Raw genomic sequence first — 23,022 nt, forward strand, 5'->3', positions numbered from 1 at the left:
ATGACATAGATGCAGAAAGGTTAAGGTGGTATAGCAGATGACAGGATCCTCAGAGTAGTAGGAGTTTAATGAGACACCAGGAGAATAATTATCAAAAAGCAAAAATGGAAGCAATGATGGTCCAAATACTACCTCTTGACCCTAAAATTCATTGGGTGTGTTGAGTATAAACAGTTCTCACTGAGAAGAATGTAGGGGAGGCATTGACCTCAGGAAAGAGCCGGGTTTCAGTTAAAACAGGGGATGAAGGAAGTACTCTAAGAAGAGGACAAAATACAGCTGAGTATCTCATAAGACAAAAGTTCCAGAAGCCCTAGAGGCATGGGAAGTGTTGGGTAAAAAGAGGGTAAAACTATAAAACATAATAGGGATAGCAATGTTCTGCTAACTTGGGATGAGTTGGAGTGGAGAATATCCTATGGGCATTGACTGATTTAAAATGGAATGAGAGATACAGCTGATTTAGTCTCAGAAGGGGCTTCCCATGCAGCTCAGCTGGTAAAGAATCTGTCTGCAATGCAGGAGACCCCAGTTTGATTCCTGGGTTGGGAAAATCCCCTGGAGAAGGGAAAGGCCACCCACTCCAGCATTCTTGGGCTTCCCTGGTGGCTCAGCTAGTAAAGAATCTGCCTGCAATGCAGGAGACCTGGGTTCAATCCCTTGGTTGGAAAGATCCCCTAGAGAAGGTATCATTACCCATTCCCGTATTCTGGCCTGGAGAATTCCATGGACTGTACAGTCCATGGTGTCTCAAAAAGAGTCAGACACAACTGAGCAACGTGTTTTAAAAAAAAGTATTAAAGTCTCAGAAGACCTTGGACCTAACCTAAGCTGTCTTCAGTAAGGGATTGGTTAGCTCAATTAGAGTGCATCTGGGAGACAAAGTAACCTGAAGCCATGAAAAATGATACTATAAAAAATTTATACAGAAAAAATATTCTCAACATTTTAAGTGAAAAAATAGTTTACATAGTCCATATGTATATTATTTTTTTATAAAAGGAAAATAAGAATAGATGGATGAGTAATATTTTCATAATGTTTGCAGTATGTTGTAATTTTTTAAAAGACTGGCTTTACAAAGATTGAAAAAGCTGCTTATAGAGGAAGGTGCTAAACTTAAGCCACAGAACTATTCATTTTGTCAACAAATATTTAGCTCCTACCTTATGTCAGATCCCATTCTTGGCCCTGAAGATAATAACAGAAACAGAATAATGACCTTATTCTCATCACTGTTAAAAGAGAAAAGCAAATAAGCAAAATCTGAGCGAAGAATGTCCGAAGGAGAGAATTCAGTGCACACACAGGCCCAGAGGTAGGAGTCAAGCATAATAGCAGGTTTGGGGCAACCCTAAGCAACTGGGTTGATGGAGGGGAACAAGATTTGGAGAGGAAAAAAAGAAGAGTTCTGTATTGATGCCTGTCACACCGCCAAGTGGAGATACCAGGCAACAGTTGAGTGTATGAGTTTGGAACTTGAGAGCAAGGTTAATGTTAGAGGTATATACATTTAGGAGTCATTGACATTGATGTTATTAAAAGTCATGAGGATGAATGAAATTACCTAAGACATGAGAGCTAAGGATTAATCTCTGGGACATTCCATCATTTAAAAAAAAGAGCAGAGAAGGGTAATCAGGAGAGGCCTAATGAAATCACCAAAGATAAAAAAAGAATGAAAGGGGAAAGCTCCTGCATCACACTTAGCTTTCTACCCAGTGCAGCTTATGGGATGGACTGTGAAATTGTTTCATTTCCTCGCCTTGTGCTAATATCCTCAGACACCATGTCAGACCATCTCTTTCTTAAATTGGTGGCATGGAGCCAAGTCAAAGCTTCAGAGGCTACATCCTCCCCTGGGTATCTAAATGTCCCGCTAGGTTCAGTTCAGTTCAGTTCAGTTCAGTTCAGTCACTCGGTCATGTCCGACTCTTTGCGACCCCATGAATCGCAGCATGCCAGGCCTCTCTGTCCATCACCAACTCCCGGAGTTCACTCAAACTCACGTCCATCGAGTCAGTGATGCCATCCAGCCATCTCATCCTCTGTCGTCCCCTTCTCCTCCTGCCCCCAATCCCTCCCAGCATCAGAGTCTTTTCCAATGAGTCAACTCTTCGCATGAAGTGGCCAAAGTACTGGAGCTTCAGCTTTAGCATCATTCCTTCAGAAGAAATCCCAGGGCTGATCTCCTTCATAATGGACTGGTTGGATCTCCTTGCAGTCCAAGGGACTCTCAAGAGTCTTCTCCAACACCACGGTTCAAAAGCATCGATTCTTCGGCACTCTGCTTTCTTCACAGTCCAACTCTCGCATCCATACATGACCACTGGGAGAACCATAGCCTTGACTAGATGGACCTTTGTTGGCAAAGTAATATCTCTGCTTTTGAATATGCTATCTAGGTTGGTCATAACTTTTCTTCCAAGGAGTAAGCGTCTTTTAATTTCATGGCTGCAGTCACCATCTGCAGTGATTTTGGAGCCCCCAAAAATAAGTCTGACACTGTTTCCACTGTTTTCCCATCTATTTCCCATGAAGTGATGGGACCAGATGCCATGATCTTCATTTTCTGAATGTTGAGCTTTATGCCAACTTTTTCACTCTCCTCTTTCACTCTCATCAAGAGGCTTTTGAGTTCCTCTTCACTTTCTGCCATAAGGGTGGTGTCATCTGCATATCTGTGGTTATTGATATTTCTCCCTGCAATCTTGATTCCAGCTTGTGTTTCTTCCAGTTCAGCGTTTCTCATGGTGTACTCTGCATAGAAGTTAAATAAGCAGGGTGACAATATACAGCCTTGATGTACTCCTTTTCCTATTTGGAACCAGTCTGTTGTTCCACGTCCAGTTCTAACTGTTGCTTCCTGACCTGCATATAGGTTTCTCAAGAGGCAGGTCAGGTGGTCTGGTATTCCCATCTCTTGAAAAATTTTCCACAGTTTATTGTGATCCACACAGTCAAAGGCTTTGACATAGTCAATAAAGCAAACAAAACTGGGAAGAGAGCTCTAGGAGGACAGATTCGTTCCAGTATGGCCAAGTTCAGATTGCTTCCTGGATGGAACTGGCACAACAAACCAAATAAGCCTTCTGCTTGACACATCTCCATAATGAAACTGTTAAAGTCAACCTGTGTGCTTTGGTGACCATGAATACTGGCTCTATGAGGTGCAGAGGTAGGAAAGGTCAACATCGTCATGCCTGTGGTTAACATATAGTCTGATTTTTTCAAGGAACAGTATTTTATCAATTTGAATAAGTTATATGTCCCTTTACATTATTTGAATACAAAACGTCCCCATCAGGGACGAGCCAGGGTAATCAAATCCTGTCACATGTCACCTCAGCAAACACACTGCTCTTTACTGGTAGTACAAAATACCATAGGAATTCACTTTTTATTTTGCTTGATTGCATATATAGTTCTGGCATAAAGTTGGGTGACTTCTCAAGTGTTGATGTTTAATATAATCCTTGCTGTTTTGTTGCTTTTTAATCTGCTGGATTATTTGGTCTTTCCTAATAGCAAAAGTACTATGAAAACATTTACTGAACAAAATCAGCTGTGAGCTGTCACTGAAATCCAAGTCCCTGCCTACCACAGACTTCCTGGTTCTTCTGCCACAATGTAATCCATGACTGAATGTGGCTTCAGGAGAAATGGAATTTTTATGATAACTGCAGACCCATGAAGATAAGCCTTTGTACTTTAGGGTAGATGAAATTGTTGGTGAAGATAGCCACGTTGAATAGGAGTATGGCAATGTTCACTCTGAGTTACAACTAATCCTACTATACTTTTAAAATACAGTGTAGTTGGAAACAGCAACCATTTTCTTCTTTTACTGTTCCCTTACTTACACATCTTGTTTAACTTGATGGAAAGATTAAAGATAAACTAGTCTAGGAAGTCAAGGAAACTGTGTTAAAAAAAACACTTGGCTCTGCCACTCAGTTGCTTTGTGACTGCCAACAGTTGACTTCTACTTCTCTGGACCTAAGTTTCTTCATTGATAAAATGAGAGAATTATTCCAAATTATATTTCAGACCCATTCTTCAGTGGTGGGCATTACTGGCATTTGGCAATTCCCAGTTCTCCTCTCTTCCAATCCATGACTGATTCTGGCTAATTAAATGTAAGAAGTATTGTGTCACATCCTACGTGGCTGTGGAGAATCTTTGTAAGATTCTTCAGCTTCTCTTCCCTGCCAAGACAACAGAGAAGTTCACGTTACCTTGTGAGACAGTGGAGCCACTGTCTGCCTACACCTGCTTTGAGCACATATGGAGCCACTGGAATTTTGAGGTTAATTTGTTACTGCTGCATAACCTAATTTATCCTGACTAATACAGCAGATCTAATTCTCAGTGTTGTTGTGGATCACTCTATAAAGATTTTTTTACTGTATTGTATTTGAATAAAAATACTTTGAAGAAATTTGAAGCCCACAACTATTTTTCAAATGATTGGTACCTTTAAAGTTGGTACCTTTAAAATCAGTCTTTAAACTCAGTCTTATTGTTACTCTGGATTTCAATTTGCATCTCTGAATTGATTGATTTCTGGTATAATTCCTAATCCCCAATTATTTTAGTTCTGTGTTTTAATAGAAAAGGCAGCTGGTTTAATTTGTTCAGTTAGAATATCTCTCCTTGTTTTGTATACAACAAAAATTTGAAATTGTATTTAAAAATAGGCTTCCCATTGTTTCTGATTTTAAACTAAATTAATGGTCTATATGAAGAGATGAATATTAGCACAACATTGTTACGTGCCTCCAAGGAAAGTGCAAACAAAGCCTGTACCTTGAGCATGAAGTAGGTCTGTCTTGCTTGGAAACAAACTTTCTTAGAAGCTAGTATCCAACTCACTCACTGGCTTACACCCTAAATAAAGATGTTTTAGTTGAATGCAGAAATTATTGTTTTGAATGACAAAAGCAATTATATTGAAACATTGGCTTAATGCTATGTGAATAAAAGCTGCAAAAAAATTTCTGCTAAAAAAGAAAATTTTCTGCTAGAAAGGATTTCAACTTATAGATTTTCATACCATGGAAAAAATATGACATTTCCATGCCTGAAATGCTAGTCTGATTTTGGCTGAGACCTAAGGGCCAGGTCAGCTATATAACTTACAAGATCAATGCAAAATGAAAATCTTTTGTTCAAAAAGTAGGATTTAAAAATGCGATTAAAGGTACTAAACCACGAAGTATTTGCCTTTAAGAAGAAATTTAATTTCCTTTAAGAAGAAAGTAGGAAAGGGACCTGAAGAGACATTTCTCCAAACAAGACATTCAGGATGGCTAACAAGCACTTGAAAAGATGCTCAACATCACTCATTATAAGAGAAATGCAAATCAAAACTACAATGAGATACCACCTCACACCAGTCAGAATGACCATCATCAAAAAGTCTACAAACAATAAGTGCTGGAAAGGGTGTGGAGAAAAGGGAACACTCTTGCATTGCTGGTGGGAATGTAAACTGACATAGCCACTATGGAAGACAGTATGGAGACTCCTTAAAAAGCTAGGAATAAAACCACCATATGACCCAGCAATCCCACTCCTAGACATATACCCTGAGGAAACCAAAATGAAAAAGACACATATACCCCAGTGTTCACTGCAGCACTATTTACAACAGCCAGAACATGGAAGCAACCTAGATGTCCATTGACAGATGAATGGATAAAGAAGCTGTGGTACATACACACAATGGAATATTACTCATCCATGAAAAGGAATGAACTTGAATCTGTTCTAATGAGATGGACAAAACTAGAGCCCATCATACAGAGTGAAGTAAGTCAGAAAGAGAAATATAAATATCGTATACTGACACTTATATATGGAATCTGAAGAGATGCCACTGATGAATTTATTTTCAGGGCAGCAGTGGAGAAACAGGCATAGAGAACAGACCTATGGACAAGTGGGAGGAGAGGAGGGGGAAGCGGGAGATGTATGGAGAGAGTAACATAGAAATTTAAAATACCATGTGTAAAACATAGCCAATGGGAATTTGCTATATGATTCAGGGAACTCAAACAGGGGCTCTGCCCCAGGCTGAAGGGTGGGAACGGGTGGGAGATGGCAGGGAGGTCTGGGAAGGAGGGGACATGGGTGTACCTATGGATGATTCTTGTTGATGTGTGATAGAAACCATAAAATTCTGTAAAGCAATTATCCTTCAATTAAAAAACTTTTTAAAACAGGTGATATATGAATAATATCATTAACCTACAGTTAGCAAAAAATTATATTTTAATATCATAATTTTATATAATATAAATAATAATACTTTATTAATGTGATAACTTGGTTGATCATAAAATTTTTCTGGTTCACGTTTCTTCAAATTCATTTATTAGATCGTCAAAGTTTATACTTTTAGCAACTTTATTTTAAGTGATATAATTAAAAGCAGATTAGTTGCTCTTGGCAAATGAAAAATCACATATAAATTTTGGTGATTTTTAATTTTTAGAAGGATCTTTCTGCTGATGCAACTGACACTGGAACTGTTAAGAATATTTTATAGACTGTGACACCATGTGGATAGATTTCTAATAAATTATTTCAAAATATAAATTTTAGTACGTCTAAAGCTGATGCTTCTTATGGAAAAGAAGTTTTTTAAAGATTTAACTCTTCATACACATTAATTTCATGTGTGTTTACCAATTTAAATTTGTACAATGCCATTTTAATGTTTTCTCTAGCATTTCTTATAACTTGTAGAGGTCATGCAAGAGACCAAAAGTCACTTGATGGTTTGTAGATAATTCAAAATGCCTATTATGCCTATTATTGTATCTTAAATTACAAAGAAAGGTGAAATTTAAAACTGTACTCCTCATTTATCTGTTCATTTGAAGCTGCATATAAAAACAACGTTCTTTTCCATCAAATGCAGTAATCTTTATATTCAATTTCTATTTCTCAACCAGTGGATATTTGCTTTGCAGTGATGCAACAGCATTTAACACCAGAGATTCTGAACGCTTCCGAGAATCCTCGTATCGCTTTGATATGCTGTGTTGCAGTTTCCACATGCATGCTTTTGTTTTGTAATTTACTGGCGTTTATTGCCTAAGCACTGGCAGTTCCTAACTCCATGCTCAGTCCAGAAAGCTAATATTTTCACCTTGGGGATAAGCTCTTGGAAGAAGGCCAGCCAGCCTCCCGCCAGTGCCACCACCGCCGCCCCTTCTGTCACCGTCATGGTGACTCATCTGGGGCCCTGCACCACCACACCCACACTGCTCTGGCATGAAGGTGCACACAGCAGGAGCCAGCTGTCTGTCATACACACGGTGCTGTGGGCCAGAACCCACACACATGTGCCTGGGGTATCTCCTCTCTCATGCGCATGCTTCCGTGTTCCATCAGACTTTATTTCTAATAGACAAGGTCAAAGATAAGATCACTAAGAATTTCAAGACAGCCACAGCAGAGCACTGAACCATGTGTGGGGCCCTGTGCAGCTATACAGGTCACACATGCCCTGCTTAGGCGTCACGTTCTGTCCATAGAGATGATTTGACCCCTCATGTGAATGAATGTGGAGGGAGATCATTTTGTGCCTTTGGCTTCCAATCCTGGGAAAAAAAACAGTAAGACATGAGTGAGGGTGTTGTCTACTATATAATTTGTTTCTCTGCCTCTAAACTGCTCTAAGTTTACTTTTTTATAAAAATGGTAGACACTAAGGCACTCCTACTTTAGAGGGATTTCTTTAGTTTCAAATAAGAGTTCCTTTTCCAAGATTCTCAAGAAAGTAGGAATAGCATATCAGGAAGAAATTAGCATTTATTGAGTACTTATCACATGTTGACTTACTGTTGTTGTTCAGTCACTAAGTTGTATCTCAGTGACCCCATGGGCTGTAGCACGTGTCCTTCGCTATCTCTTGGAGTTTGCTCAAATTCACGTTCATTGATTCGGTGGTGCTATCAAGCCATCTCATCCTCTGCTGCCCACTTCTCCTTTTGCCTTCAATCTCTCCCAAGCATCAGGGTCTTTTCCAGCAAGTCAGCTCTTCACATCAAGACCCAGATGGTGGAAAAGATAGAAGGCAGAAGGAGAAGAGGGCAACAGAGGATGAGATGGTTGAATGGCATCATCGGTTCAATGGACATGAACTGGGCAAACTCCAGAAAACAGTGAGGGACAGGCAGGCCTGGCATGCTGCAATCCATAGAGTTGCACATGACTCTATGGACATGAAGAGTTGGATACAACTTGGCAGCTGAACAACAAAAACACTCTGCATATAAGTTAAATAAGCAGGGTGACAATATACAACCTTGTCAACTCCTTTCCCAATTTTGAAGCAGTCGGTTGTTCCATGTAAGGTTCTAACTGTTACTTTTAGACCCACATACAGGTTTCTCAGGAGACAGGTGAGGTGGTCTTAAAGAGGGATTTTAGCAAGTCTCTCTGACTGCAAAGACTTTGAAAGACAGCTTCAAAAGTGCCCTGTGTGTGAGTGCTGGAAGCAAATGACCGGGGTTCAAATCCTGACTCAGCCGTGTAGCGGCTTCTTGCTAGACAAGTTTTCTCAGAGTCTTGGTTTCTTCATGTAACTAACAAGGACCTACCTCATATGGTTGTGTAGAGGGTTAAATGAAAGGAAGAGTCATGGAAAGCACTGAGAACAAGCCTGGAATCTGTGGCAAATGTCACTACTCATATCGTTGCTGTTACCATGATTACTTTGCCCACTCCACAGTCTCTCTTCACAGGTTAGTAGTCAGCAGAAAAGAAGGGCTTAGAGACAGACAGACAACAAAGCCCTTCTGGTGTTTACTTTCCCTAAAGTTCCCAGAGAAGGCCCTCTTGTCTATGGTGTGATCTGTGATCTGATTCTTACCCTGGGTAGCCCATCTCTGTATTCTTTTTGGATTTTAATGTTCTGCCAACTTGATCATTTTCTGTCTGGGTTGTATGTGTTACAGGTATGAGACGTCTCTGTTGGATTTGGTTCAATCTCTGAGTCCAAAGACTGCTTCCAAACCACGGCCCTATCACTCCAGAGAAGCTGGGTCATGGAATCACAGTACTTGCCGATTCAGTCCTCTGAAATCAACCTGGAACAAGACCAGGGCCAGCAGCACCCCCGAAGACCTGGAGGAGAATCAGATTCTGGAAGATATCTTTTTCATTTGACACTGAAGCACGTGCTGCAAAGTTTCCATCAGAAACGAGTGGGTGTCTCTATGTACCAATCTAGGATTTTAAATTATTTAACTGTAATTGTGTCTCTCCTTTCACAGGGACCTATCTCACTAGCATCCTGTTATGTATCGAGTTTAGAAATTATTCTAACAACCCAGGGTGTTTCTGATCAGACCAGTCAGTAGGTAACATGTTAAGGGTGGATGAGTGGGAGGGCAGTAACCTTTCTGTGCTAAGCAGAGATTAGAAAATTAACAAAGAACACTTAGGGCATGGCAGAGGCCATTGTTTACTCAGCCTCATTCAAGAGTGTTTCCTTTTCAATATTTTGCTGGAAAAGTTTGGCTCTGTTTTGTATACAAGGAAAACCTTTCTACTGAAAGATGCCTCTGGTTTCCACTTAGCCCCTTTGTAACATAAGCAGTTTCAGAAGCATAGACCCTTTTACCTCTCCACCCTGCTTTCTTACCACTTACCTCTTTGCAATGCACCCAGTTAATTCTGGAGTTGGAGTTGGTGCCCTTCCCATCACAAGCAACACTGAGGGCCAATCGTGAGTCAGCCCCTGCAGTCATCAGCCTGGCAGCTACCCACCCCATACCCCAAAGTGCTTAATGAGCTGGAAATCCACCCCCCACACCCCAGCCCTTGAAAACAAGAGAGTGCTGGCCCAGCGGAGGCGCTGGCCAAAATGCTTGTCCTCCCATCTGCCATTTCCTTGGGTAAATTAGAGCAGTCTCTCAGTATCTTTCCTTGACCCAAGGGTCTGTCTTATTCACCGTCATGAACTCCCATCAGTGGCTGCAGGCTGATAGGCTTCCTGCCCTCATCTCTTTCCCCATGAAGAGCCAGAGTCCCAGATAGCCAGGCCTTGCATGTGCTCTGCTCAAGGCCACTGTCTCATGGCCCCACATAACCACCTCCACTTGCCAGATAATGTTCCCCCCTGCTCTTCCACTGGGCCCCCAGAGAAAGCCTGTGGAAGAAGTACCCCCGAAACCTCGATTCTCTGCTCTCCTGTTTGGCAGAGCTCTTGAGCTGGGTTGCTTCGCTTACAGAGGGCTCTAGTGGGCTCTAGCAGCATCCCAAGCTGGTGGGCATTGGTGAGCCTGGTAGAGATAATGGATTTAAAACTGTCCTGTCCTTGGAAGCAGGGGGGAGATGTGTGTTATTCAATGACTCTATTTGGTGTAGGGGGTGTTGCTTTTTTCACTTTCCCTTTCACCAACCCCAGACATGAACTGAGACTAAGACTGTCGGTCATTATCAGTAGCCAACGTCAGAACACACAGGACAGCCTGCAGTTAGTGAGACACGTGGCTTCCCTGAAGTCTTTATCAAAGCTAGATTATGTCAGCCTACAGAAGCCTTCCAGAGCAGCTTCTGTGTCTGGATAAATCCAGATCTCATTGTCTTTTAAGACTGGGCCCCATCACCTCTGCCCAGCCTTCCTTCACTTGCATCTTCTTGTCCTTTGGAGGAAGGAATGTAGCCTTCCAATACCATATTCTCAATCTGAGGGAAATATCAGGTCAGGACAAACTAGCTGTAGTCATTCAGTTGAAAATTAGTGCAGATTACAGTCTTCTCTGAAAGTTCACCCCTGTGAAAGTAATTGAATCAGTGCCATCCCATTCCAAAAGCCTTTGGCAAAGAGCTTTCTTTGGTGTGGCAAAAAAAAAAAAAAAGGCAAGGGGCAGAGGTGGTGACAACAAGCTGAGAGCCCTTGGCCACTTTCTCAGTTAAAGTTAGGTTCCTGAACTATCTTTCTGTGGCTCTGTGTGTCATGACCACCTTAAGTATACCCACCTCCTTCAAATTATCCACAACCACACTTTCCCCTCCTGGACACCAGTGTCCTTACTGCTCTCTGGAGTGAGAGGATGCCGGAAAGACCATGAAAAGGCCTGTGATGTCTTCAAGAAACTTGTTTGCCTTTACAAGAATCATAAGTAGGCTCTAAACTAAAGGCTTTGGGGGGTCACATGCCACAAAATGGAGTTTAACTGCTTTCTTACCTCTCCTGAATGAGCAATCTGGAACAGCAAAGCTGGATTTTCAGCAAAGCATCAGTCAGCCTGTTTTTCATATGCCACAGTCCCCCACCAGTTGCCCTTCTCTATCCCGTAGGCATTTCCTGGGTGTCAGGGCAATAGGATGTGAATCTGTGTCTGGTCTAACGTCTTCAGTATGAATTGAAGCATATGTTAACATTTCAATCTGTGCCTCACTTTGAGATCTATATATACACGTATGAAAAGGTTGTTGTAGAGCCTCGAGGCTTTTGTGGAACCCGGAGGCTTAACCTAATTGCAGACGAAGCTACCAAGGGAGAGGGGCCAGCACACAGGGATCTGCCTTTCCTCTCAGTAAGCCCTCCTGACAGTGACTGGGATGCACTTACCCAGCCTCCAGCCACTTCCCCAAAGCAAGGCAGGACACTTGCGGGTGATGCTGCTGGGGTTACCACTTCCCCACACTGCTTCCCACAGTTCTAGGAGAGCAACGCCAATCAGTGTTTGCAAAATGGGGAAGGATGGATGCCGACGGATGCTCCTTAAGTAGGGCCCAAGGTGCGTGATCTCAAAAGCCAAGTCTGCCAGGGGAAAGGTTTCCCTGGCGGTCACCCTTCCTGGAGGCACACTTGTGTTCACAAACCTGACCTCCGTGGTGAGGGCTTGTCTAGAGCACCCCAGATGTCATGGGAGGGAGGGGCTCCCTCCTCCTCCAGGGCCACTCCTTTCCCTTGACTCTGCTCTCACACAAGAAATTTGCTGGTCTCAGACTCCAGGGAGGAGCCAGGCATAAGTAGCAGAGCCAGGCGAAGTCTGCCATCGTTAGGGTGGGGGCTCTGACAGACTACCCCCCAGCTCACCCTCTATCCCCACCTCAGGGTATGTTCTTTTTAATGTGGGCCAATGTTTATACACACACACACACACATATGAAGTTTTATGGTAATAAATTCTCTGTATGGCTATTTTCCCCATGTGGTTTTGATACTGAATTGCTCCTTAAACATCCCTCATCAGATAAGTGGAGTTTAGCTTGAAAACAAAAGCAGAGCCTGGGGTTATCATTTCACTTAGTATTTGTTAAAGAAACAGGAGCTTATGGTCAGTTGAAAGAAACCCACATCTTGTAGGTTTCCTGGCTGACTCCAGCTCATGCCCATCACATAAACACTAGGCTATGTGGTCACTAGAATGGAGGATTCAATCTCTGTGTACTGCTGAGCCTACTGCTGAGCCCCTTCTGTGTGCCTTTCACTAAACTGTTCAGTAAAGAACTATCTTGGCACTTGGACACAGGAAAAATAGTCCTGGAAGAGAAAATGACAACCCACTGCAGTAGTCTTGCATGGACAACTCCATGGACAGAGGAGCCTGCTGGGCTACAGTCCATGGAGTCACAAAGAGTCAGACACGACTTAGCGACTAAACAGCAAACAGTTCGCTTTTGGTGCAGGGAAAACATCAGCGAGGGCTCGCATGAGTTTTGAGGTCACATCTGTGGATTCAACTAAGAGAGCTAAAGGCCCTATCCTGTCCCTGCTCCCCTAGCCAGCTTGGCACCTCCCTCTGAACCAGGGGCCTTTGCAGCTGCTCCTCAAAGACAGAAGTGATGAGAGCAAAGTCATCACTCAAATGGCTCCCAAGCTGAAAATGAACTAAGTCGTGTTTGACCCAATTGAGGTAAGATTACTCTTGAGTCTAGGAACAAGGCCTGATCCTCAGAGGAAGAATAAACTGGTAGCCAGAGAGCCCACTTCATAAGTTGGTAACCAGCTACACGGTTCCTTCAAGTTTCTCAGATTCACTATTCAAGGTGGGTTGTTCCTGAACCCCTAGAGTTCCATTGTTCCATTCAGAACTGGGACCTTTAGCCTCTCAGGCTTCAGCCTCATAGCTCACTCACATCCAGCTCCACCACATGCATGCTCAGAATTGAGCAAGCACCTGGAGAATGTGCCCGGGTCCTTTTCTGCTCTCCTCACCACAATTCCATCACATTCCAGAGTCACAGAAGTCTGTGGCTGGATTGGACCTTCAGTTCAGTTCAGTTCAGTCACTCAGTCGTGTCCGACTCTTTGCGGCCCCATGAGTCGCAGCACACCAGGCCTCCCTGTCCATCACCAACTCCCGGAGTTCACTCAGATTCACATCCATCGAGTCAGTGATGCATCTAGCCATCTCATCCTCTGTCGTCCCCTTCTCCTCCTGCCCCCAATCCCTCCCAGCATCAGAGTCTTTTCCAATGAGTCCACTCTTCGCATGAGGTGGCCAAAGTACTGGAGCTTCAGCTTTAGCATCATTCCTTCCAAAGAAATCCCAGGGCTGATCTCCTTAAGAATGGACTGGTTGGATCTCCTTGCAGTCCAAGAGACTCTCAGGAGTCTTCTCCAACACCACAGTTCAAAAGCATCAATTCTTCGGCACTCAGCCTTCTTCATAGTCCAACTTTCACATCCATACCTGACTACTGGAAAAACCATAGCCTTGACTAGACGTACCTTAGTCGGCAAAGTAATGTCTCTGCTTTTGAATATACTGTCTAGGTTGGTCATAACTTTCCTTCCAAGGAATAAGCGTATTTTAATTTCATGGCTACAATCACCATCTGCAGTGATTTTGGAGCCCAAAAAAATGAAGTCTGACACTGTTTCCACTGTTTTCCCATCTATTTCCCATGAAGTGATAGGACCAGATGCCATGATCTTTGTTTTCTGAATGTTGAGCTTTAAGCCAACTTTTTCACTCTCCTCTTTCACTCTCATCAAGAGGCTTTTGAGTTCCTCTTCGCTTTCTGCCATAAGGGTGGTGTCATCTGCATATCTGAGGTTATTGATATTTCTCCCAGCAATCTTGATTCCAGCTTGTGTTTCTTCCAGTCCAGCATTTCTCATGATGTACTCTGCATAGAAGTTAAATTAGAGCCCATAATATCTATCACTTTGATTTTACAGATGAAGAAAGTTCAGAGAAAAGCGAGCTCTCATATCCTGCCAGTGGTAGGTCTGGCCGCCAAGCAGGGACACCCCCACCCCCCACACTGCAGGACATCACTACTTTGATGTATGTTCCAAAATGAACATTTTTAAGAATCTCAACTAGGATTGAACATTCCACCGCCATCTCTTGTAAGTTGAGCTTTTGTAGACTGCTTGGGCCAAAGCGGGCAGAAACACAGCATGTCCTTTCTCCAGGGGATTTAGGTTGGTAACCCTCAAGGAGTGAATGCCACCATCTAGAACTTCTTTCCGTTCATGGAGGTGGAAGCCATGGGAAGATTAAAGAAAATCCCTGGGAAAAAGCTAAATCTCTCCAGGTGGCATAATGGACACCACTGTCTTCTGTAAATAATAAAGGCTATTACAGCCCTAGTTAGGACTTCTTCTAGAAAGACAGTTGGCAATACTAGAGTGAGGTCCACCTTCAACTGGCTGGGGGCGGTGGTAGATGTAAAACCAGTAGGAATGACCTATATCATACGTTGTCAGTAGGGCAGCCGACTGCTTTAGAACCCAAGCTTTGTCTTCATTGGTTGTCTAGGTCAGTTGAGTGGCTCCCCTGGGTCCATCATTGTGTCACATGCTGTCGACCCCACTAAGGAAGAGAGTAACAACACAGGTTATGGAACTAACTGGGCTTCCCTGGCGGCTCAGATGGTAAAAGGATCCGCCTGTAATGCAGGAGACCTGGGTTCAATCCCTGGGTTGGAAAGATCCCCTGGAGAAGGGCATGGCAACCCACTCCAGTATTCTTGCCTGGAGAATCCCATGGACAGAGGAGCCTGGAGTCACAAAGAGTGGGTCACGACTGAGCGACTAAGCACAGCACATGGAACTAATTAGATCTCATCCAAATCTCAGTTATACTGCTTCCTAGCTGATTAATCTGAGGCAATTTATTAACCACACTAAACCTAAATTTCTTAACCTGTAAAATAAGATGATAATGTATGCCTCATAGGAAGGTTATAAGAGTAAAATTCAATGAGATAATGTATGTGAGTTAGTCACTCAGTCATGTCTGACTCTTTGCGACTCCATGGACTGTAGCCCGCCAGGCTCCTCTGTCCATGGGATTCTCCAGGCCAGAAAACTGGAGTGGGTAGCCATTCCCTTCTCCAGGGGATCTTCCTGACCCAGCGATCAAACCTGGGTCTTTTGTATTGCTGGCGGATTCTTTACCACCTGAGCCACCAGGGAAGCCCTTAATGTATGTGGAGGGCCTAGAATAGTCCCTGACACATACAAAGTGTTTCACTAGTGGTAGCTAGCATTACTGTCCTTTATTTCTCAGCTAGCTAACAGACTAGATAGGAGACAAGGCTTCATACTTTACACGTTTAATGAATTTTTATTGGAGTATGGTTGCTTTACAATGTGTGACTTTCTGCTGTATAACTGTTAAGTGGATCAGTTATACACACACATATATTCAACTGTGTAGACTACCTTGTGCTGAACAGTAGGTTCTCATTAGTCACCTACTTTATACATAGTTCATACTTTAAATTTTTAACAATAATAAAGCGAGAGCTCAGTTCAGTCGTGTCCAACTCTTTGCAACCCCATGGACTGCAGCACTCCAGGCTTCCCTGTCCATCACCAGTTCACGGAGCTTGCTCAAACTCATGTCCATGGATGATGCCATCCAACCATCTGACCCTCTGTCATCACCTTCTCTTCCTGCCTTCAATCTTTCCCAGCATCAGGATCTTTTCCAGTGAGTCAGTTCTTTGCATCAGGTGGCCAAAGTATTGGAGTTTCAGTTTCAACATGAGTCCTTATAAGCAAGAGCTATCTCAGTAAATTTCCCAGTGACTGGTAAACACTATAGTTTCAGATAGCAAATTGCTGGACTGAGTTTACTTAGAATTTGTGGGAGGAGGCAAAAAAGGAAAGAACTGTAACCTGGGCTTGGGAAGAATATCTAAGATGGATGGAGGATGGGGAGGGACGTGGTGGGTGGGGAAGTGCAGAAGCTGAATGTTCATTGACAAGAACGCTCAAGATGTGCTTTGAAAGAATGCCTCGGCGGTCACAGCTAGTAGTTGAGGTTCCAGACAAGAACACATGGGCAGGCACTTAGAGAAATAGGCCAGGCCCAAATTGTGAAGACCGCTGGATGCCAGGCACTGGAGTTCCATCCTTCAACAAAAAGCCATGAACTGTTTTAGAATCACTTGTTTAAGAAATATCTACCATGCAGGAGTGTCAGGCTCTATCGGGGAGTGGGGCCCTGGATAAAAAAGGGGAGGAAGGAAACCAGTACTGCGTGCCTGCTAAGTGCTGAGCAAGGTCTGTAGATGCCTTACCTCATTTAATCCTAAACCTTGGGTGGCAATATCCCCCTGTGAGAGATAAGGAAACTGATCTTGGAGAGAGGCCTGGGAGAGAAGTGTCAACTTCTATGGGTGTGCTCTTTGTACCATACAAGCCTTCCTCTAGACTAAGCAGGTGGCACTTTAGGCAGAGACACCAATTGTTATGCAGCTGTTGCACAGGTCAGATGAGGTGCTGGGAGACCTGTCACTCCATCCTAGGATTGGATAGAAGGCTGTAGAGTGGAGATGCTGCTATTAGGATCAGGCTTCCTAATACCACCTCCCAAGATTGGACCATGGGACAGCCCACCCAGAGGAGAGCTGGGACAGCAGATCAGACAACCTAGGATTCACATCGCTTGCCAGGGACTGATTTGGAAAGAAAGACCTTGAATGCAGCACTTAAATCAACCTTGCTTTGTTGAGAATGTGCACAAAATGAAGTCAGATTGCCCCTGGCTGGAAAGATAAATAACAGAGCATTAAGGAGGAAGCAATGAGCATGGGACACAGAAAGAAGTCAGAACTTGCTCCATTGGAGCTCCCTTCATGGAAACACTGGACAGGAGGGTTGATAAGATGCTGAACCCCAATAGTGGCAACAGTGATATTAAAGAGGAAGATCTTACAGGAAAGTAAGAAATTTCTATGAACCCTCATACTCTGCTGAAGGAAATGTGAAATGGTACAGCTGTCTTGGAAAACAGTCTGTAAGTTCCTCAAAAAGCTAAACAGAAAGTTACCACATGACTAGCAGTTGTACTCCTAGGTGTAGACCTAAGAGAAATAAAAACATTGTTTAGTTGCAAAGTCGTGTCTGACTATTAAAATCATGTTCTACTGTTTGTGGCCCCATGGACTATAGCATGCCAGGTTTCCCTGTCCTTCACTATCTCCTGGAGCTTGCTCAGACTCATGTCCATTGAGTCGGTGATGCCATCCAACCATCTCATCTTCTGTTGCCCCTTTCTCCTCCTGCTCTTAGTATTTCCAAGCATCAGGGTCTTTTCCAATGAGTCAGCTCTTCATATCAGGTAGCTAAAGTACTGTAGCTCCAGCTTCAGCATCAGTCCTTCTAATGAACATTCAAGGTTGATTTCCTTTAGGATTGACTGGTTTGCCCTCATTGGAGTCCAAGGGACTCTCAAGAATCTTCTCCAGCACCACAGTTCAAAAGCATCAATTCTTTGGCACTCAGCCTTCTTTATGGTCCAACTCTCACATCCATGTATGACTACTGGAAAAACCATAGCTTTGACTATATGGACCTTTGTCAACAAAGTAATATCTCTGCTTTATAATTTCCTAAGTTTTTCATAACTTTCCTTCCAAGGAGTAAGCATCTTTTAATTTCATAGCTGCAGTTGCCATCAGCAGTGATTTTGGAGCCCAGGAAAATAAAATCTGTCACTGCTTCCACTTTATCCCTTCTATTTGCTGTGAAGTGATGAGCCCAGATGCCATGATCTTCATTTTTTGAATGCTGAGTTTTAAACCAGCTTTTTCACTCTCCTCTTTCACCTTCATCAAGATGCTTTTCAGTTCCTCTTCGCTTTCTGCCATTAGAGTGGTATCATCTGCATATCTTGATTTCACCTTGGAATTCATCCAACCCAGCATTTTGCATGGTGTACTCTGCATATATGGAGAAGGCACCCCACTCCAGTACTCTTGCCTGGAAAATCCCATGGATGGAGGAGCCTGGTGGGCTACAGTCCATGGGGTCGTTAAGAGTCGGACACGACTGAGTGACTTCACTTTCACTTTTCCCTTTCATACATTGGAGAAGGAAATGGCAACCCACTCCAGTGTTCTTGCCTGGAGAATCCCAGGGACAGGGGAGCCTGGTGGTCTGCCGTCTGTGGGGTCACACAGAGTCAGATATGACTGAAGTGACTTAGCAGCAGCAGCAACTCTGCATATAAGTTAAATAAGCAGGTGACATGTAGAGTCTTGATGCACTCCTGTCCCAATTTTCAACCAGTCTTTTTCCATGTCTGGATCTAACTGTTGCTTTTTGACCTGCATACAGGTTTCTCAGGAGGCAGGTAAGGTGGTCTGGTATTCTCATCTCTTTAAGAATATTCCACAATTTGTTGTGATCCACACAGTCAAAGGCTTTGGCATAGTCAATAAAGCAGAAGTAGATATTTTTTCTAGAATTCTCTTGCTTTTGATCTCTGGTTCCTCTGCCTTATCTAAATTCAGCTCGAACATCTGGAAATAAAGACATATGTCTACAGAAAAAATTTTACATGGATATTCACAGCAGCATTATTTATAATAACCAAAAGGTAGAAACAACCCAAATGTCTATTAGCTGATTAACGAGTGAACAAAATGTAGCATATGGATATGTGGAATATTTGGCAATAAAAAGGAGGGAAATACAACCCGCAACATGAATGAACCTTGAAAGCATTAGGTGAAAGAGGCCAGTCAAAAAGACGTCATATTGTATGATTTCATTTACTTGCAATGTCCAGATGGGCATAGCCACAGGGACAGTCTATTAATGGTTGCCTAGGGCGGTAGGGGATGGGGGTAATGGAGAGTGACTGCCAAAGAGTGTGGGATGTCTCCTAGGGTAATGAAAACATTCTAAAAATTTATTGTGACAGTTGCATAACTGTGACTATACTAAAAGCCACTGACTAAACTGTACTCTTTAAATTAGTACATTATATGGTATGTGAATTAGATCGCATAAAACTACCACAAGAGAAGTGTCCTAGGGAATTGGTTGCTGGGTGGCAAGGAGTGCTGGGAAGTCACGAGCAAACACCTGATCTCCAAGGCTCTAAACTGGCTTGAGTGAAAGCTTCAGTTTGTGAGGTGTTGGGGAGAGTGATGCATCCACAACCGCTCATGTTAGAAATCAGCCTGTGAAGGAAGGAGAGACCAGAAGAGCTGATGGAAGAGAAAGTTCAGACTGGCTACAGGGTGCTTTACTAAGTTATAGGGGCCTCCTCTCGATTCCCAGACTGGTCCCCACAGGTGTTACCAAGAATCCCTGAGCAATTTTCATGATTTCAGAAAGTCTGATAGAAACCTTCTGTGTCTGTGGAGAAAAGCTGCACAGGCCAACTGTATTATTTCTTTATGGTGTAATTAATAAGTAAGTAATCTTTATTACTTCTTTATGTTGACCTGGAAATCACTCTGTCAGGGTGTGATACCCTTGGTTATTGTGGGGGGTGGGTCACCTCTGATTTGTTGGGGTATCTTTATCACAACTCATGAATCTGTGCTTAATAAACATGCATATAAATCTATATATGCGTTTCAAGAAACTGTTTCCCTACGCGGGGTGCATGGGGGAATCATCAAAGGAGCTCTCTGGAGGTGCAGAACTCAGGGACTGCTAGTAACAGGAGAGAACCAAGCCATGGATGGGAAGAAACTGAGATGGGGAACAAAAATAACGTCACTGCAGGGTGATGATGCAGAGGACAGAATGAGCCAGGAAAGAAGGACCGGAAAGGGAAGAATATGTACAAAACCTCGGGCTTGTGCAGTAGAGGCCAGTGGGTGTGCCAGGAAAGCGTCAGAAACTCATGAAGCTCTTACCATGTGCCAGGCTCTGGGTGGGGCCCTGAGGATCTTATTCAGTCCTTAAGAGATGTGGCCTCTTGTCATACTTTAAAAAAATTATTGCATGGGGTTCTTCTTGTAAGTCACCTCAAATCCTTAATGGAATGAGGCTGGGCACACGTCTATGCACACCTAAAATTTGAGGGTGATGTCACTGGCACCAATAATGAAAATGTTTTAACAAGACTTACCCAAGGTCGTCAGAGCATCGAGTAGAACATTCCAAATAAATAGAGTGCAGACTTGGAAACAGGATTTCAGTTCAGTTCAGTTCAATTCTGTCGCTCAGTCTTGTCCGACTCTTTGCGACCCCATGGATCACAGCACGCCAGGCCTCCCTGTCCATCACCAACTCCCGGAGTTCACTCAGACTCATGTCCATCAAGTCAGTGATACCATCCAGCCATCTCATCCTCTGTCATCCCCTTCTTCTCCTGCCCCCAATCCCTCCCAGCATCAAAGTCTTTTCCAATGAGTCAACTCTTCTCATGAGGTGGCCAAAGTACTGGAGTTTCAGCTTTAGCATCATTCCTTCTGAAGAAATCCCGGGGTTGATCTCCTTCATAATGGACTGGTTGGATCTCCTTGCAGTCCAAGGGACTCTCAAGAGTCTTCTCCAACACCACAGTTCAAAAGCATCAATTCTTCGGTGCTCAGCCTTCTTCACAGTCCAACTCTCACATCCATACATGACTACTGGAAAAACCATAGCCTTGACTAGACGTAACTTAGTCAGCAAAGTAATGTCTCTGCTTTTGAATATGCTATCTAGGTTGGTCATAACTTTTCCTCCAAGGAGTAAGCATCTTTTAATTTCATGGCTGCAATCACCATCTGATTGGGAGGGTCATTTCTCACATCTCTGCTCTCCTACCCTCAGTCTCCAAGTAGCACTGAGTCCTTCTACTTATCAGCCTGCCCACTGCTCACTTTTCTAGTACAATGGTCTGTTGGTTGACTTTCCTGTCCAGTGGCCCAGATTCATCCTTACATGTGTGACTTCACCTCTCTCTGCTTCACTCTTACCTTTAAGTGGGGCTCATAATGGAACCTACCTCACAAGGTAGGCGAGGTATTTAATGAAGGTTAAATAATGTCTGGAGAGTGCTTGGCAGAAAAAATCAGTGCCCAGGGAGGGTAATGTGTTATTACTATCCTCCAGAAAACTACCAGGGCTGTCATCACAGCCTGGCTTACGTGAGAGGTAGTTTCCTATCGCCCTTAGAGAGCCTGGACTTCGAGCACAATGCACTAGGCTCTTGGTGGTTTGGCTCGCTGCAGTCTGGAGACCTCCAGCCCCCTTTTCCCACTCTCCCTTTCGACTTCTGGGCTCCAACCGCCGTGAGCTTCCCTTAGTGCCTGAGGGCACTGTAATGTTCGTTTCCTAACCTTAGGAGCTCTCTTGGCCCTTGTGTGCCCTTTCTCCCTGGCTACACAGTGGCACTGTGCTGGGTTGCCTATGTATCTGATTCCTCCTGTAGAAAAAGTCCCCAGGACGGCCAGACAAGGACGTCAGTCTCATTCATCAATGACTCCCCAGAGCTCAGCGTGGCTGCTGGCACACTGCAGGCTCTCAGTGCTTATTTCTCAGGTAGATGGATAGGGAAGGGGTGTGGGAGGGAGGGAGGGAAGACATGAAACAGAGCTGTGTTTCCAAAGTCCAGCCGTCTTGGCACTGTTGCAGCCTGCTCACAGCTCTTCATGAGGGAGAGTGGGGCCTGGGACGCCGCCACTGCACCCCCACACTGACAAGCCTTTTCTTTCCGAAAGAAATCTGAAATTTGTAACTTCCCTGCCTCAAGTGCAAAGGACCCTGCAGTGCTTGTGGGTCAAGGAGCACATCCCCGAAAGACACCCCAGGTTCTCGGCACCTCACCTGCATCCCTTCCCACCTCCCCTCTCTCCCTGCATTCTGCTCCCCTTGCCACCCACAGCCTTTGGGCATCTCCCAAAGACACACTGCTTTTTCCTGCCTGTGTGACTTCCAAGCCCCTCGCTTTCCAATGGGTCTTTCCAGACCGGCCTCCGCCGTCTCTGCCACCCTGTTTTCCTGACTCCTCAGCCCCAGGCAACAGAATCAAATCTCTCCGCTCCAACTGTGCCTGTAGATCTTCTCTTCCGGCCTGCCTCCAGCTTGCTGTATTGTTCTGTGCACTGCTTATCCACCCATGTTCATCGGATGGACTGAATGTTCACTGGAAGGACTGATGCTGAAGCTGAAGCTCCCAATACTTTGGCCACCTGATGCGAAGAACTGACTCACTGGAAAAGACCCTGATGCTGGGAAAGATTGAAGGCAGGAGAAGGGGACGACAGAGGATGAGATGGTTGGATGGCATCACCGACTGAATGGACATGAGTCTGAGTGAACTCCAGGAGTTGGTGATGGACAGGGAGGCCTGCCGTGCTGCAGTCCATGGGGTCGCAAAGAGTCGGACACGACTGAGTGACTGAACTGAACCATCCACCTATTGGAATGTTAAGTGTCTAAATGCAGCTTACAGTGACCTTGGAATCAATCCGGCCGCACTGCCTGTGAGCTGCATACATTTAAGTAAGTCACTTATACCAACTGAGCCTCCCACATGATAATTTATAGTATTATTTGTAAAAATGGAGATGCCATCCCTCCCTTACGAGTTTGGTGCCTGAATGCTGACCTAGTCCTGGAAACCAGTCCAGGTGAAAGCCAGATGATCCAGCCAAAGTGTCCATGAATTTAGGGCAGGCAGGGTACCCGGAGGAGCCCAAACAGACCCTGAGAGGGGGCTCCTTGGAAGAGAAGGAACCGGGAGGCCCAGGAGGGAAGCACTGTGTTGGATTTGTGATAAGTCAAAGAAGGGGCTGGCCCAAAGCCCGGGCCTCATCGGAGATCTGGCCCAGGCATTGGTGCTGGCCTCTCCC

The 23,022-nt window shown here is 44.1% G+C and overlaps 1 protein-coding gene across 2 annotated transcripts in view; it reads left to right on the plus strand.

Moving 5' to 3' along the window:
- KIAA1328 (KIAA1328 ortholog) overlaps positions 1-10,901 on the plus strand; it is a 413,466-nt gene extending 402,565 nt beyond the window's left edge. For both annotated transcript variants that reach the window (XM_040264880.1, XM_040264881.1), the window contains one exon: positions 8,973-10,901. In XM_040264880.1, coding sequence (XP_040120814.1) covers positions 8,973-9,183 — 211 coding nt within the window. In that variant the 3' untranslated portion in view covers positions 9,184-10,901. The remainder of the gene's footprint in view (positions 1-8,972) is intronic.
- The last annotated feature ends 12,121 nt before the right edge of the window (positions 10,902-23,022 follow it).

The sequence above is a fragment of the Oryx dammah genome, unplaced genomic scaffold (assembly GCF_014754425.2).
Source record: "Oryx dammah isolate SB20612 unplaced genomic scaffold, SCBI_Odam_1.1 HiC_scaffold_22, whole genome shotgun sequence".
NCBI lineage: Eukaryota > Metazoa > Chordata > Mammalia > Artiodactyla > Bovidae > Oryx > Oryx dammah.